General features: G+C 41.4%; 1 protein-coding gene across 5 annotated transcripts in view; it reads right to left on the bottom strand.

The window, feature by feature from the left end:
• Window positions 1–206: 206 nt before the first annotated feature.
• The window catches only part of LDAH (lipid droplet associated hydrolase), a 174918-nt gene continuing 159494 nt past the window's right edge, over window positions 207–15630 (bottom strand). For 3 of the 5 annotated variants that reach the window (XM_084625066.1, XM_084625069.1, XM_084625067.1), the window contains 2 exons: window positions 14066–14148; window positions 207–2296 (listed from right to left, as the gene is read on the bottom strand). In XM_084625066.1, coding sequence (XP_084481192.1) covers window positions 2105–2296; window positions 14066–14148 — 275 coding nt within the window. In that variant the 3' untranslated portion in view covers window positions 207–2104. Of the gene's footprint in view, window positions 2297–9688; window positions 9864–14065; window positions 14149–15630 lie in introns of those variants that run through there. The other 2 variants (XM_084625068.1, XM_084625070.1) reach the window with 2 other exon arrangements.

The raw sequence follows: 15630 nt of genomic DNA, 5'->3' as shown, positions 1-15630 counted from the left end.
AAAGAACACACAAAGTTCATGTATTGTGAAGTCAGTTCCCCATCTTCTGTATATGAATAATACACTGTGAACAAGAGTACACCATAGGTTTTCAGTTTCCAGGCTTCAATGGTTGCTTGTAGTCTCTTATTACTGCAAGATTTTCTACCTCTGGAAGGACCACTTAACACAGCTGAATGTTTACAAACTGATTCCATACCCAGCTATTCAATTCAATATACTGCAAGGAATGAACAGTTTATTCAATCATATCAACAGGTAATTACAGAAGAATCTACTGAACTCAGTGCTGACATTTGTTGCTAACATACATATATATGCTTCACCCTGCACATGGGTTCAGAAGCCGTAGCAGAAAGAACATCTAAAATGACTGCATATCAGCATCTGGGGGCTGTTTCACCGCACATAACTGTAGATTTCAAAACTGAGCACAGTGATTTTTGTTGTTGCAGTTGTTATGACCATATAAGGCAACAACATATATTCTATTGCCACTATGGTCCTGCTGAGGGAAGGCAGCTTCTATGAGCTTGTAATAACCACGACCAGGTTAGTTTCACAGAACAGTCTGGGACAATTGCCTCACACACATTCATCTTATGCCACCACAGATTGCCTAACATTTCAACCTTAAGCATCATCTTCTGTTTCATTAACATCATCCACAAACATCATCCACAAATTCATTGGTGTACCAGCTGTTTTACAATCCTGGAGTTCTGAAGACAAGTCCACAAAAACCTGGAAATTGGATTCCGCTACAGTTTGCCTTTAAATACCAGAAAGTAACAAAGGAACTTAAACAGAAATGACCGTGTGCGTAACCATATAAAGGAACAGCAAGAAGAGAATTATGGGGTTATCCAGTCTGACCTCCTGCATCATACAGGACTTCTCTATCATCTCCCATAGTGCCTTATTTAAATTCTTAATGGATCATACAAGTCAGAGATGAAAAAGACATATTAGGTCATCTATCTCCCTGCCAGGAAAGGACTGCTCCTTACACTATATTATCAAGTGCTTTTTCTATTTTTAAGTCGCTCTGGGGATTGGGCTTATATCTTTTCCTTTGAGAGACTATTTCACAATCTCACTGTTAAGACGTTTTTCCTGATTCCACTTGTCTCTCTTGGCAATTTCTGCTCCCAATGCCTATAGAGTTTTCATTCTTAGCTTTGAGTCATTTTCACAAATGATAGATTTTTTTTTTGCACTGTTTGCAATCTAGATTGAAGTGAAATAAAAGGGCGAAGGAGTGCGCATGATGATGATGAAGTGTATTTATTAGTAATGTATTAGAGTAAGGACCAGATCCTCAGCTGGTACAAACTGATGGAGCTATGCATATTTACACCAGCTGAGGATTTGGCCCTATATGTTTTAAAATGGTTCATGAAATTTCATATGCACATCCAGTTGCGACAGAAATGTTGGCCATTTTCTTATTGTGAATTCATTCAACTTGAGCATTTGGGTCAAAAGTTTTAATCTTGCATCCCTCTAAACTTAGGGACTTAAATCGATATTTAGGCACATGACAAAAGTGGCTTGATTTTTTAAAGACGCTGAACACATGCAGTTCCCATTGGCTGCAGTGGGTATGCAGTACCTCTGAGAACCACGCCACTTATGTAAGTGGATGAATATAGATTTAGGTATTTAACTTGAGACATTCCACTTTGACACTTCTGACCTTGGGCCTGTCCTTTTCCTGCTCTCATTTTGAACTTCTAGCTCTTCTAGCACTTACCAGCCATGTGTCCAGAGAGAGGTCTTGGTGGTTCTCATACCAATTTGTGGACAGTACTATCAGCTGATAAATATTTCATACTCTGCAAAGTCCTGCTCTATATTTGACAGAATCCCTGAAATGCCTTGTAGAGCACTGCTGGAACAGCATGGGGATCCAAAATTATTGTGTGGATGGAGCTATACTTTAGACCAGTCAGTAGGACTTTATCCTTCTGTAAGATGTCTCAGTAGAAAACAAGCCATAATCTATAACGCACAAAAAAATTAGGGTCAGAATCTGAAAGAGAATTACACATTCACCAAAGGGTAACTTTTTTTTCCTTGTCATTATTCACTGAATGAGTGTTTATAATCTGGTCAGAATGTCTTGTACCCAGTCTGTAATCATGGCCGCCATCTCTCTGCTGGCATCTAGGACAAAAGCATGGCGGATTCCCTTCTCACAGAGCCGAATGTCCCCATCTGGAAAATCCATCTTGATCTCTTCAAAATACTGTTGTGGGCACCAGTTGTCTGCAACTCCATAATAAAAAATCAGCTAGAAATCAAAGCATAGAGAAAACATTCATTTGAAAAGGGAAGGGGGGAGCAATAGTCAAATAAAAGAGCAATACAGAATCCTAGAACTTAGGGGAAGTGGCATGATCCAGCAGTCCTGCTACTAATCATGATAAAATCACTTCACTTCGCTATGCCTGTTTCCCCATCTGCAAAACTAGGGATGATGATACTTTGTAAAGTGTTGTGAAATCAAGTGGACGAGTGCTCAGTAAGGGAGAGGATTTTCTTTATTATTTGAGATTGAAAACCCTGTTAAACCCGCTAGATCATCAAGTCCATGCCTCACCAGGGCAGACTGTAGGCTTCTTAACAGCATCTAGTTAGCGTTTTCTACGTTATTAAGGGAGAGTTTTCCAATGATTCTGTCTAGTAAGAAATGACCAGTTAGGTTTGGACTGGATACACATATTAAATATTCTTTAACACTACTGTATATAAAGAAAAATTAAATCTAAAGGCCAGATCCTCTGCTGGCACAGCTCCATTGAAATCAATTTACACCAGCTCAGGATCTGGCTTGATACAATTTACATATAAACATACCACCTTCTTTCTCCCATACACCAAGAAAGATGTTGAACCACCAGAAATGTTGTTCCAGTCATCACATTGGTGATGAAAGCAAAATGACAGCTAATCAGACACTGTACAGGTTCTTCATTATTTAAAAGGAAGTGTAAGAAGGAAAAGGAATTAAAAAAGGCCTATTTTTTCATCTTACCATTTTATATTTAAATATACAGTGGGATCATCAAAGGACAATGTCCACAAGTCAACAACTATGACATGTTACCAGAGGTAGATGCTTATACATTTGGTAGAGAAAATGAGCTACACTCTGTTAGGAAAATAAAAAATGGCCCCCATTATTTTATCCTCCTGTCTTCTCTTTGTGCTCTTAACAAAGCTATGAAGGGAGGGAACTACGAGGATGGATTCTAAAAAAATACCGGAGCTGATCTAGAAAAGCTCGATTGCCGGGATTCTTTGCTAAAATGCTTCAGCAACTGTCAAGATGCCGTTATCCAACCTCTGCTGCAACTGTCAGGGCAACTGCATATGGAAAGAACTGACCAGAAAAGTTCCCCCAATTATGAGATCTCTAGCAGAAGAAAACAGTTGGTTAGACTTTTCTGGGTCCCATCACTCACTCATGCTGCAACAGCTACACACCAAAAACATCAACGTAATTTAAGTCCTGAATAGCAAACACCGAGGCCCGTGCAATTTCAGTTGCACGAGTTATCCCTTTACAGGATCGAGCCTTAGAAAGCATTACATTTTTAAAGTGTACAGTAAGACAACACTAAAATGGCAGGGTCTGTTCATCACTTACCTAGCCCAATATGGATGGGAAAAAAAGTAGGTATATTGGATTCAATCTCACTTAATCTGCATGTTAAGCACACCAGACTGTTGTGTAGCAACCAGTTGTGTGTCTGGAGTTAATTCATTTCTAGCTTAGGAGTTTCTGCTTATAGAGGTCCAGAAATCAAAGAATGTATCCTATTCTATTTAATTTAGGTATTTAGAGGGTACCAATCACTGTACTGCACAGGTACTGGCATATCTCTGTGTGGTACATATATACTGACTTGGCAGCTCATCCCAGCTGCCTTGCAGCCCAGGGTTTTGCCTAAAATGACAGGAGATTTTGCTTTTAGCTACTATGCGTTGCTGGTAAACACTACCTCATCATCATCATCCAGTTGGAACAAGACCTTGTAATTGGTGCAAAACATGCTACATGTTGTCTGTCTATTTTATCTACTTATCCCATACCTATTATCATAGTATCTGAGCACCTCAAAATCTTTAAGGTATTTATCTTCATAACACCCCTGTGAGGTATTATCCCCATTTACCGATGGGTAACCTAGGCTAAGAGATGGTAAATGAGTCGTCCAAGGTCACACAGGATGTCTCTGGCAGAGCAGGAATCTGAAGCCAGGGCTCCGAAGTCCAAAGTTAATGCCGTAACCAATGGACCATCTTCCGCTCTACCAGGAAAGTGAAAATGTCTCTTTCTTAGAAATCATTTCATAACTCTTCTGGTAATGTCTCAGATTTTCATAACCAGCTTTTTGAAGGGGTTATGGACGGCAAAGTCGTAAGATTTTGAAAATGTGCAAGAATGGGTCCAAAAATGATGCTTTGTGCTAAAATGCCTCAATGCAAGTACGAAAAATATGCTGATTTCTCAGTGGGTCACATGTACAGCTTGGTCCAATTACATTAATTACATTTGTTGCATATTTCATTTCTGAGCTTCAGCACATAACTGAGCAACACAAACAAATCAGGAGACAAACAAGATTGTTTTTAATCACAAAAAAGCTTCAATTGTTTTAATTTTAAACCATTCTGCAACAATTTGAAGTAGAAATAAATGCACCTCATTGTATACTGGAGTAGAGGTGGGCAAGGGGCCAAAATTTCGTTATGGATGACATTTTACAAAATGTTACATGTTTGTGTCTCATTTGTTTTCCTGACATTGAAGCTCACCAACTCAATTTTTGGATACAGTGGAATACTGGCTGTATCAGAACGGTATGTCTTTAGTGGACACATAACTAATACAAGTTATACATCTAGGCGCACACGCACATGTGTTTAACATAAACACAACTTAGCAACTGAACACAGAGTCTCGCAATGGGCAGTGTTATGTAATCTTAATAATAGGTGGGATTAGCAGCCATGCCACTTTAATATAAATAAAACTTATATTCACATATATTCTAATGAGAAATTCCTGAACTTTGTTAGAATCCAACTTTGTTTTCTGATAGTCAGTTCTGCTACCTGCATCCAGGTGTTGAATGCATTGTGCCATACAATCTAAAATGTGGGTCACAATTAGGGGGCGAGATTTTCAAAGACATACATGGAATTAAGGCACCAACGAAAGTCAATGGGGGGTCGGTATCTAACTGTCATTTTCAGCTTTGAAATTCTCTCCGTAAAGGGTAAAACAGTGGAACTCTTCACCTATACACTACATGGCCAAGAAAACTGTAGATGAACTTTGCCATTAATCCCAACTCATTCAGACCTTATTTAAACAACAATAGTTTTCTCTGCAATTCAAACTTGCCCTCCTTTTAAGATCAATCGCCTGGCTCTGGCCCACTTTGTGGCCTTTTACTCCTTTCCCCAATTCTTTTGCCTATCGGGCCTGCTGCTACTCTGTCCCTCCATACAATTTGGTGACTGTTTGAGAATGAACATTCTCCATTGCAGCAGCTAGCACTTTATGGAAAAGACTTTCTTTACCTCCAGGCTGCATACAGTAAAACCTGCCAAGAGCGACACTTCACGGGAGTTAGCAAAAGTGGTGACTTGTAAGAGGTGGTCTCTCTTCAAAGGTCTGCTGTAAAATGGGCGCTTTTACGATGTAGAAAAAGGCTACTATTGTTACCCATGTTTCATGTTTAATCTGAATCGCCTTCTGAATGAAGATTACATATAGTATACAATACAGTACTGTACTGTATTTGAAATCTCTTGGTGGGTTTATTAATACAGTAGTACAGCAGAGTATACAAAAGTACACAGCATTTCTCAAATTGGGGGTCCAGACCCAAAAGGGGGTGGTAAGGCTATTGTAGGGGGTTTGTGGTATCGCCACCCTTCTGTGCTGCCTTCTGAGCTGGGCGGCTGCAGAGCAGGGGCTGCTGGCCGGGTGCCCAGCTCTGAAGGCCGCACCAGTGCCAGCAGCAGCAAAGAAGGGTGGCAATACCATGGCAGTGGTACTGCCTTCAGAGCTGGGCACCCAACCAGCAACTGCTGCTCTCTGTTCTGCATTCAAAGCTGGGTGGCCAGAGAGCAGCAGCTGCTAGCCAAGCACCTAGCTCTGAAGGCAACGCCGCTGCCAGCGGCAGCATAGAAGTAAGGAAGATTGGTTCCTCCTACAGGTGTGTTATTATAGAAGGGAGTAAGGAAATGTGGTCACTAGTCACAGATGATAGGTTGTTACTCTTCACAGATTCTTCACAGTGAAATTATAGGGGGAAAATGTTCCATGGCCTCTGCAAGTAGTCACTCATGACAGGTGGTCTCTTTTCAGAGGTGGTCGCTAAGACAGGTTTTACTGCATTTACATTAAGTAGCTCTGTAATTAATGAAACATAAGTAGCTGGAGGCACATGGACTCTTCTTCATCAAGAGTGGGGAACGTTGGCCTTCAGTATGCTATTTGTGTAATTGGGAATCTGTAAAATACATCTTTTCCTCTGGCCCATGTGTGGCTGTAGAGTTGACCTGAGTCAGTACAATCACTATACCATTATGAGTACACTATTGCTAACCCAAGCATTCAAAAAACATGGGTCAGGCTCCAATAGTCACAAGACTGGCTTAAAAAAATCATGAGATTTAAGGGGAAAAAACAATACATTTGGGATTCTTATTATTTTCCTTCTGGTCTTGGAACATGTAGGATTCCCATTTTGTAGCTGACACCGTGAGAGCTAGAAACATACTTTGTGAGAGCCGGTAATCTTGTGGGTAAGGCATTTTAGCTTATGTGATCCCTCATGAGAGGCACCTGTTGCTTGTGAATGAACAAAGTGGTCTGTTTTTTCTCAGAATTTCTCTACACGGACAGACTTAAGATTTTAACTGTGTATTTCAATATTTTTAAGTTTTGGGGGTTAAGTTTAATCTTAATGCTGAATTTTTTGAGTTTCATATAGTAGTAACTACAATGTTCTTGTAAGCTGTTCCACTCTGAAGTTATTATAAGTATTTTTAACTTTAACTCCTTAAACGTTGTCTGCATACAGTATTATCAGCTCCTCTGCCAGACCCGGCACAATGATAGCAGCTGCTGTGTCAACACGAGGAGAATCTGAGATTGATATCAACAGGATGTTTACATTTTAAAGAGTTTCTAAGAAAACAGTAAAGATTTCCTGCAGTCGACTCTATTGGCATTTATTTTAGTGTGTATGACAGTTCAAAAAAAGTATTAATGATTGAGGGTGGAATTTCCTTATGGCTCTCATAGGTCAATACCGAAAACAAACAAACAAACAAAAATAGTTAAAAATATCCATTGGGTTAAACACAATTTCCTTTATCTTTTTGGAATTCGGTACACAACACAGGGTACAACTTTAGACCCCTGCTCCTGGGGCAAGCACAACTCCAACCGATGGCACAGAACGAAGGACTGGCGCTGAGTTGATATAAACTGGTGGCACATGTGCCACTGCAATCAAGCTAGTATCAGTATCCTCACTGAAAAATCCTGATGTCAGAAATGCTAACTCTATTATTACGCCCGCATGCATTCACCGGATAAGGCAGCAGCGTTCCTCCCTGAAGGGTCGCGCCACAGTAACTAGTCAATAGTCTAATTTGCTCTTGGGTGGAACTTGGTTTAAAAGACTTCAGGCCGGGATTCATTTTTGTCTCCGTCAAGATGTGTAAAAACTGATTTGTGGAAGTGCCTCCTTCTCCTGCCAAGAGCATAATGTAAATGAGACAGAAATGGATTGGTCTGGGATGCTCTTTTCCAGTTTTGGATTTGCCTCAGCAGTGCCTTGGCTTCACCAATCTGTTTCTGGGTGGAATTCAAAGTGTTGGCTTTAACGTATAATACTCAAAACGCTTTGGGACCTGGTTCTTTGAGACATCGCCTCTCTCCCCCTGCGGTATTGCTGCAGTCGAGATCAACGGGTGTGATGGCAAAGCCTTTGGACCTTGCTCCCTAGCTAGCTTTGCCAGACCCCAGATTTGTTCACTTCCCGGGCACACTGTAAAGCAATTTTTGTTTGTTTGCTGGGACTTTGCAAATGGGCAGGTTGTCGATCTGCAGAGCAGGACATTATTTTTAATAGTTACTTGTCTGGCTTGTGGTAATGTTGTAAGGGGACAGGTCAATTAAGATCTTAATTATTTGTATGGGTTTAAAAAAAAACAACATTAAGGAAAGCGCGAGGGTTTGTGAAACCTAAGTAAATAAAATCAGCTTCTCTGTAAAAACTGAGAGCTGAAAGGCAACTGAAACCCAGCTTTCAATGTGAGGCAGGTGCTGAGTTCTGAAAAGTGGGTTCTGTACAAGTTGGCTACATGATTCTGTAGGCCGTGTGTTTCCTCTGCATTCTGCGATATGTTTCATGCTACGGAATACACTGCATATAGTAGACTCCTTGGTGTTCATGCCTAATCCCCACCAGGGTTTATGGAAAGTATATGTCTGGACAACAGGGAAGTTTGTTCACTCTCTCTTTGCTTCAGTGCAACCTCATGCAAAAATATCTGTTAATAATGCTAAAGGCAGCTATGCATGTGGACCAAAGATTACACAGAGAACTATTTACTTACAGTGCCTGAGACTCAAAGACTATGGGGTAAAAATATGCTTTTAATAAAGGATGTATAGGATTTGTTCATAAATAACAGCCCTTTACATAATACAGATTATTTGTAAAATCTTAAATAAAGTGCTTTGCAATATATATTTAGCCATGTCAGTAACGTGCAATCTCATACAGAAAGTCTGGATAAACATCAAAATATAAAACCAAGGATTTGAAAACCACTATTGAAGTTTTAGAAATATATGATCAGATTCTGCAGCCCTTGCTCACTCCAGACCAGATTCTGACACCCTTACTAACATTCAACAGGACCTCACCTCCCCTAGGTCATTGGGATTGCCATGGAGTAGGGTGCTACTCAACTTGAGTAAGGCTATCAAAGTCTGGTCCTTGGTGAGCAGTTCCATTGACTTCAACATGACAACTGAAGGGGAAAAATGAGCGAGGGCAGCAGCATCTAGCCCACTGTGACCCACAGTGAAAAAGGCCAGGCCAGGTAGAGCAAAGCTGAAACCGACCTAGTTCTCAGCTCCTAACACTGGGCTCTATTTTTCTTCATCTATGACTATGGGTACATCTACACAGCAAGCAGGATCCTATGGCAGTTAGTCTCAGAGCCCGGGTCTACATACTATGGTGCTAAAAATAGCTCTGTAGATGTTCATGCTTGGGCTGGAGCTCAGGATCTGAAGCCTAGGTCTGGGGGTGGGCTCTGGATCAGGTCCAACAGGAAAAAACAGCCATGAACCACTACACATGGGGTGTGATGAAATGGGACAAAAATTGGGAGAATTTCTATAAAACCAGAGTGCAAGTATTTACTAAATGCATCCTCTTGGAAGCCCTAGAAGCAGAGATATTAGTCCTTTTTTAAGAGTACATTCCCACTGAGGTCACAGGACTGCTCCTGTGAATAAAGATACGTCACAAGTAAGACTTACAAGATCAGGCCTTAAAAAAAGCCCAGGAGTATACTTAAAGGAGTTAAACATAATTTGGGGATATTATGCAGTAATGTTACTGCTTATCACATCTACCTTGTGGAAAATCTGCTACAGCCATTTACCCTTTCTTTTGACTTTTCCTTACACTTGCAAAGATTGTGATGTTCGGTGTTGATTCGTCTTTTACCAATATTGAATTACAGCACACTTCCTTTTTTGTAAAAATCACAATAAACTTCCTCTAGTACAGTATCTGTGCTTCCAGTTTCTGTTAGGAAAGGGAGTAGGTGTTATTACAGTGAAGGAACTCAGTTCAGCTGGCTCAAGAATAATCAGCTAACAATAATTAACCCCCATAGCTAAGTTAGTCTTGCATCACTAAACCCTACCTTATTTGTCTGGATTTTCTAATTTAACATAACTCTTGATGGTGCTGCAATACCGAGCCTATTGGACATTCACTCACTGCTTGGTTTTCATTAACAATGTTCATGCCCCAATTTTAAAAAATCCACCATAATTATATGGGAAAAAGGAACTCTCCATTTTCTGCACACAATTCCATTGCCACTGCCATTGAATGTGCATATTTTCCCTCTTTAGAAGTCTGCAAGTGAAATGTCTCAACTAATGACCCAAATAATGTTCCAACCCCCACAAAACACACATCTGATCAATTAGCATTGTTAGACTGGGAACCTTAGGTCTGAAGAGAAACATATTTTCTATTGCTCCCCAACTACTAAGAATTACAATTAAATCTGGATGGAGAGAGACTGGAATAATTTAGTGTCTCTTCTTCCCTCTCCTTCAGAACACAACATGAAAATATGATCCAGAAATAACTTTTCTATTTCACAGCAGCTGGCACAGTCAGGTGTTAAGGTTGGCTTTTAACTTATGATCACACTGACTACTAAACAGTATAAATTTTTTGAAGCAACAACTTGCCAACTCTATAGCAACTTGGACTATAGTTCCTATTTTTATAAACTTCCAACCTTTATAAATTAAACCCATTTTTACTGTCAATATACTTCCAATTCAACTTAAGGCCAACTCAGATTTTTCCCCTAATTCTCACATTCCCAGAAATTACTAGAAGGAAGAATAAAAAAAGAAAGGCATTTAACCTCACATTTGTTTCTGCTTCTTCTTCGGCTTGCCAGCTGCCTATAACCTCGCCTCAGCGTTTCACTTTCTTGGGTACATTTGTCATTTTAGAAGTGTGACGACACAGTGGAATCAATAAAACAAAGTTAATACAGGGTTTCAAAGGTTCCTGCATGCCAAGGCATTGCATAGATTGACAGTGTCAAGAAAACACTTACTAAAACAGACAAAGGCACCTGCAAACAGTTATCATAGGTTCTGATGCCGCAAGGGAAAGAAGCATGTGTGTAACCTGAAGCATGTGAGCAGTCCCACTGAATTCAATGGAACTACATAGCTATAAGTAGGATCCTACCAAATTCACGGCCACGAAAACACATCACGGACTGTGAAATCTGGTCTGCCCCTGTGAAATCGGGTCTTTTGTGTGCTTTTACCTTATACTATAAAGATTTCATGGGGGAGACCAGCATTTCTCAAATTGGGGGTCCTGACCGAAAAGGGAGTTGCAAGGGGGAGGGTTGCAATGTTATTTTAGGGGGTCACTGTATTGCCACCTTTACTTCTGCACTGCCTTCAGAGTTGGGTGGCTGGAGAGCGGTGGCTGCTGATTGAGGGCCCAGCTCTGCAGGCAGCAGCACAGCAGAAAGGGTGGCAATACCATACCCTGCCATTCTTACTTCTGCTCTGCTGCTGGCGGCCGCTCTGCCTTCAGAGCTGGGCTTCCTGCCAACAGCCGCTGCTCTCCAGCTGCCCAGCTCTGAAGACAGTGCCACAGAAGTAAGGGTAGCAGTACCGCAACCCCCCCCACAATAGCCTTGTGACCCTTTTTTACCCCTACAATTACAACACAGTCAAATTTCAGATTTAAATAGCTGAAATCATGAAATTTATGAATTTTAAAATCCTAGGACTGTGAATTGACCAAAATGGACAGTGAATTTGGCAGGGCCCTAGCTATGAGCACTGTGGCTCTGACCCAGCAAAGCACGTAATGCACATTGATAGTCTCATTGAAGTCTATGGGTCTACTCATGTGCTTAAAGTTAAGCATGTGATTAAGGTCAAATTTTCAAAAGTGCCTAAGGTCCGATCTTGCAAATCATTGCTTTACTTTATTACTGTGAGCAGTCCCCTTGTAATCTGCAAAGCTTTACTTATATGGGGTGTGATCCAAAGCACACTGAAATGAGTGGGAGTCTCCAATGGCTTTAATGACCTTTGGATCAAGCGCACGATTAGTTCTCTTTAAGTCAAGTCAATGAGACTACCTGCAAGGATCAGGCCTTTGGTTTCTTCTTTAAGAATCTCTCCAAGGGAGACAGGACAATTGTCCTTCCCCCAGAGGCAGAGTTAAATAAAATCAAATCATACAAGCCCAGTGCTCCATGATGAGAATGTCATGGCAACTTTTTGGAACATCAGAACTGGAGCATACCCTTTTGCAGGATTGGTTGAGATTGCATCTTGTACTTTTTCTGTCTGCATCCAGGCCAAAACTGTCTGGGCATTTGAAGGGAATAACTGTGTTGAAAGGAATGACAGACAACATTGATAACGGCACTGTTGACTGTACGTGGAGATTTTTGGTTACCTAGCCCAACTAGCAGTATTTTATTTCCAGTGCTCAAAATATTAAAATGCATTTAGAAGCGCGCAGCAGAAAAGTGACACATAAAATCAAAATTTAACCTTAACCAACTGACAGAAAATACACATGGTTGGATTCTATGATGTGTCAAGTTCACCTTGCCCCGCTTACATTGCATGGCACAGGGTGAGCTACAGTAGCTGAAGATTTACACTGGAGAATCCCATCCTGTGGAGAGGCAATCTCTGCCACTGTCAAGTGCTGGAAACCACTCTTGCAGGTGCAGGGAGGGAGAGTGTGAAAAGCATGGGGAAGGGAGGAGGCGTGGCTGAGCGAGTCTTTGCCATTCCTGATTTCCCATTGGTATAAGGTCCCCTCAGTAGAGTAAGTGAAAGTTGCCCCTCTCTGGCCTTAACTTATACCAGAGCCAAGCAGCTGAAGATCAGGGAGTCACTATTGTCTCCCTGACCCCTCTTCACTGTGCCTAGGCTGTTTCAGGTGCAGTGGAAAATCAAGCCCACAGAATCTGATTCTGTACAATAAGTTTCCAGGCACTCTGAAGCCTACTGTGTCTGTGGAGTCAGCATGAAGCACTGGAAACAGCTACAAACAAGGCTGAGAGCTCTTTTTATTCAGAATATCACCAGGTTCAATCATCATTGGATTTTGCAGTCTGTCACTATCCAATTTTTAAGTTCTCTGCCATTTTGATTTTACAAATTACACCTAAGGGCAGAGGTGCTGGAACTAGCGGACTGCTGCACCCCCTGGCTTGAAGTACTAATAACAACCCATATAGATTTGGTTTCTGCCTTCGGCACCCCCACTCTAAAAATTGTTCCAGCACCACTGCCTGAGGGACAGCAGGGCATGTATATATGCCATGCCAAGAGTTCAAGACCATTGTGATGTCAGAGGTAACTCAACCAATCATCACACTTACTCTGCAGCTTATTTGCATGGAAAAAATTCATTGGTTCTGTGAGGGAGACTGCTCAGATGGTGGATTACTTGGCCTAACTGCCCACACCCATGCACCAAACTGCAACCCACACAAATCAACATAAATCCTCCAGCACAATCCCTCAGACACAAATCAGCACAACCACCTATACTCACAAACACCACCACAACCAGTATACACAATAACCCAAATATGTAGCTCCTCACCACACACCCCTCGCTTTGTCACCCACACAAATCTACACAATTCTCCCAGCACAATGCAACTGACGCAACAACCCCAAACATCACTCTGAAGCCTAGAATGTCTCTTGAGTTACTGTGAAGTGACAAATACAGCTACAAGTATGTTTGAGAGCTCTTTTTGTTTAGCATATCACCAGGTTCAATCATCACTGGGATTTGTGGTCTGTTACTGTCCAATTTTTAAGTTCTCAGACATTTTCAGCTTTTTTACCCACAACTTTACGCATTACACCTATGCAATAGCATGGGTTTTCAGCTACTAGTCTAATAATAATAGTTGATCTTACGTAGAAAATATCACGGGCCAGATTCTGCTCTCAGATACAGTGGGGGTAAAGCCAGACTAATTAGAGTAAACAGGTCTGAGTCTTCTTTTACATTGGTGTACATCAGGAATAACCCCTCTGAAGTCAATGGAGTTACACTGGTGTAAAAGTGGTCTGAAATCAAAATCAGACCCAGTGGAATTCCTCTGGATTTACATTGGTGTAACTGAACGCAGAAGTTGTCCCCAAGTGATTAGGCATCTCACAAAACTCTGAAGATTAAATGGTTACCTTCTTTAAATTTTGTTTTATAGTTGTACTGTCTCTCTCCACAACCTTCATCATTTCTTGGCTTGCCATATATAGGACATTCGCTGAAGAAAAAGAAATGCACAGTAATGGAATTAGAAAGCAAATCTCTTACACTTACAGCAAGCTATGGGTGCAATCCTGCAAACAAATACTACCGGCTGTGCACTTATTATCCTGCGCAATCCACGGAAAGCAACACAGCTGATAGAAAGTGTTCGCAGGACTGGGCTTTGGGCCCTACAATATCATGCAACATATCAGATAATTTTCAGTGAAATTCACTTATCACTATTCAGACGACGCAGCCACTTTGCTACTGACTTTCTGAGAGGGCTACCTGACCCAAAGTACTAGTGAAGAAAAAGGTGCAATGTATTAATTAACTATTCTTATATTACTTGGTGTGATCTTTAGTATGCTCTTTGGGAATAATCAGAAGTAATGGATGGAATTCTCAGCACTCAAAGAGCATTTTTTTCTTTTTCAAAGCACGTTGCAAATACACAGAGTAATTTATTTTCTCAATACTCCTGTAGATTAGGTAATTCTGAGTTAATGTTAATTAATTATTAATTATTCTTAGTCTACGGATTGTGATAGTGCCTAGAGGTTCCAATCACAGCCCAGGACCCCTTTGAGCTAGGTACTGAACAAACACAGACTCTAAATGGAGCTGCCTGGCTGTCAGAAGCAATCCTCACCAGAGGAGGGAATGGTCAGATATCCATGATGGCTAATACTGTGCTGGCTGCTGGTTTTTCAGGGAAGACTTCCTAAAAACAGGGTCCTGTCTGCTCAGTATGGACATAAAAGACCCCATGAAGCCCTCTGTGGATTTAGCATGGCGTACCTGGCCATGGCCCCTCCTCCCAACCATGTCTTCTTGGCTGCCACCCCCAGGCTGGTTGGTTGCTAGCAGTGCTTTGTGTATAGTCTGATCTGGCTCCAGTTGAAGTCCATGGGAGTTTTGCCATGAATTTGCAAGAGCACCAGAAGCCGCCTGTTGGGATTGGGATGAATGGGGCTGTATACATTAAAAAATTATTGACCACCAATGTGGAACGTGACAATCTTGCTAGCGATACCGCAGGCAATTTCCTGTTCTCAGCCCAGCCCAACAGTGAGAGCAAAACTGAGTTAGGACAAGGACAGACATCTAAAACGTCTTCTGCCTGCAGCCTATTTAGAGTCTCCTGTCTCCCCTCTTCCCACCTTAGCCAATCCTCTCTCCCATCTCTGCTTTAGGAGGTGACAAATTGCTCACTGATGGGTTTTGTTGAGACATACTGGGTTGCTGTTGCGGTTCTTGCCTACAAGGTGTGTTTTTCCTCTTCAGGGAGCACAGAAACAACCTCTTGCACAACAAAAAGAAAAGAGTCAGGGGCTGCCCAATTCCCACTGAAATTCAGTGGGAGTTAGGAACCAAACTCCCTTAGGCGCCTGCAAAAATCCTAGCCATGGGCTGCAACTTTCATGTGCTACTGATGATTTTGGGTGCACAAAATGAGACACCTTTAGGGTTACCATATTTCAGGTTCCCAAAA

The sequence above is a fragment of the Lepidochelys olivacea genome, assembly GCF_965140295.1.
Source record: "Lepidochelys olivacea isolate rLepOli2 genome assembly, chromosome: 3".
Lineage (NCBI taxonomy): Eukaryota > Metazoa > Chordata > Testudines > Cheloniidae > Lepidochelys > Lepidochelys olivacea.
This window is presented reverse-complemented; position numbering and strand designations above follow the sequence as displayed.